General features: G+C 41.8%; 1 protein-coding gene across 1 annotated transcript in view; it reads right to left on the bottom strand.

Moving 5' to 3' along the window:
• Nucleotides 1-1,197, bottom strand: part of sema4ab (sema domain, immunoglobulin domain (Ig), transmembrane domain (TM) and short cytoplasmic domain, (semaphorin) 4Ab) — a 19,284-nt gene that overhangs the window by 12,263 nt on the left and 5,824 nt on the right. The window contains exons 2-3 of the mRNA XM_016231428.1: nt 1,117-1,192; nt 89-194 (exon numbers count right to left, since the gene is read on the bottom strand). Of these exons, the coding sequence (XP_016086914.1) occupies nt 89-194; nt 1,117-1,192 (182 nt within the window). The remainder of the gene's footprint in view (nt 1-88; nt 195-1,116; nt 1,193-1,197) is intronic.

The following is a 1,197-nucleotide window of genomic DNA, read 5'->3' as shown; positions in this document are numbered from 1 at the left end:
ACACACACACTATATACGTATGCTGAGTGGAACAGGCCATATAACCAATGCCAGCACATAACATTCATGGCAGAGGAGGGATTCTTACCCACAGTTATGGCGGTGTTCTTCTGGTACGGGTCATAAGGACAGCGGCCTCTGCCTTCTTCTGGCTTACCGCTGGGGCCTGCAGCCATGGCAAACGTCTTTGAATTCTGTAGAGGTGAGCACATAATGCATATGCACATCAATACACTGATCACAACTTGAAGCAATTAGATTAGGAGAAAGTTCACACCACATTATCGCCCTGCTGATTGTTCAGATTTGATCGAAAGACACATTGAGAAATGTAATAAAATCTTTCACAGGCTGTGGTGGTTTCATTCAGGAGGCTTACTATTTTGCATGCACATCTCCCATAAGACACACACATCTTTTTCCTCTCACACTCATGAAAGCATAGAGTGAGGAAGTGGCACTGAGACCAAGTGTTCGCATGACAGGATGGCAGAATGCTCATGGCATGTGAAGGACTGTCACTCAAGTTTCTATCTTTAAAGTACATAATACAATAAAAAGCACTGAAGTCAAAAACTAATCAAATCTTACTATAAAAAGTTATGCGAGTCATGTGAGGGGACACTACATAAACATGGGCCCTTACACGGTAAAGCAGCCCTTCCACTCTTTCTGACATGCATATTCGATTGTCGCTATTTGCCCCTTAGCGGCAGCCACACAGAAATTTTAAACTGGTTGTGAAGCAGCTGTTACCCTCCACTTATTCACTATTGTAAAATAAATGAAAAATGTATCAATCTATCTAAACAAAACAACTGACCACCGATACGTCTAAAAGAAAAACTGCACTCAAAGTTTTGATTAGAGCACATCATTTCCAGCCTGGTGGTTGCATACAGTCTAGCCACAAGTTTAAATATTTCAACACAATGGAAGATCTAATTGAAATATGAACATTCTGCATATGATCGGAACTTGAGGCATCTTCTGTACTACTGGAAATGGAAATGCATGACTTTTGGTCTATAGTTTGTTGCAGACTGAGAAAAGGTGGCTTACTAGGAGTAAACCAAGGGCAAAAATAACTGAAAAGATGGATGCTGTCTGTCTTACGATGTAGATGCAGCGGGGACTGAAGGCAAACGTTCCACAGGCGTATATATGGGTGGAGTTCAGCACTTGCAAAACCCTCAC

This window comes from Sinocyclocheilus grahami, unplaced genomic scaffold, assembly GCF_001515645.1.
Source record: "Sinocyclocheilus grahami isolate Dianchi unplaced genomic scaffold, SAMN03320097.WGS_v1.1 scaffold391.1, whole genome shotgun sequence".
Classification (NCBI taxonomy): Eukaryota; Metazoa; Chordata; class Actinopteri; order Cypriniformes; family Cyprinidae; genus Sinocyclocheilus; species Sinocyclocheilus grahami.
The sequence above is the reverse complement of the archived record's forward strand: the minus strand, read 5'-3'. Positions and strand labels throughout refer to the sequence as shown.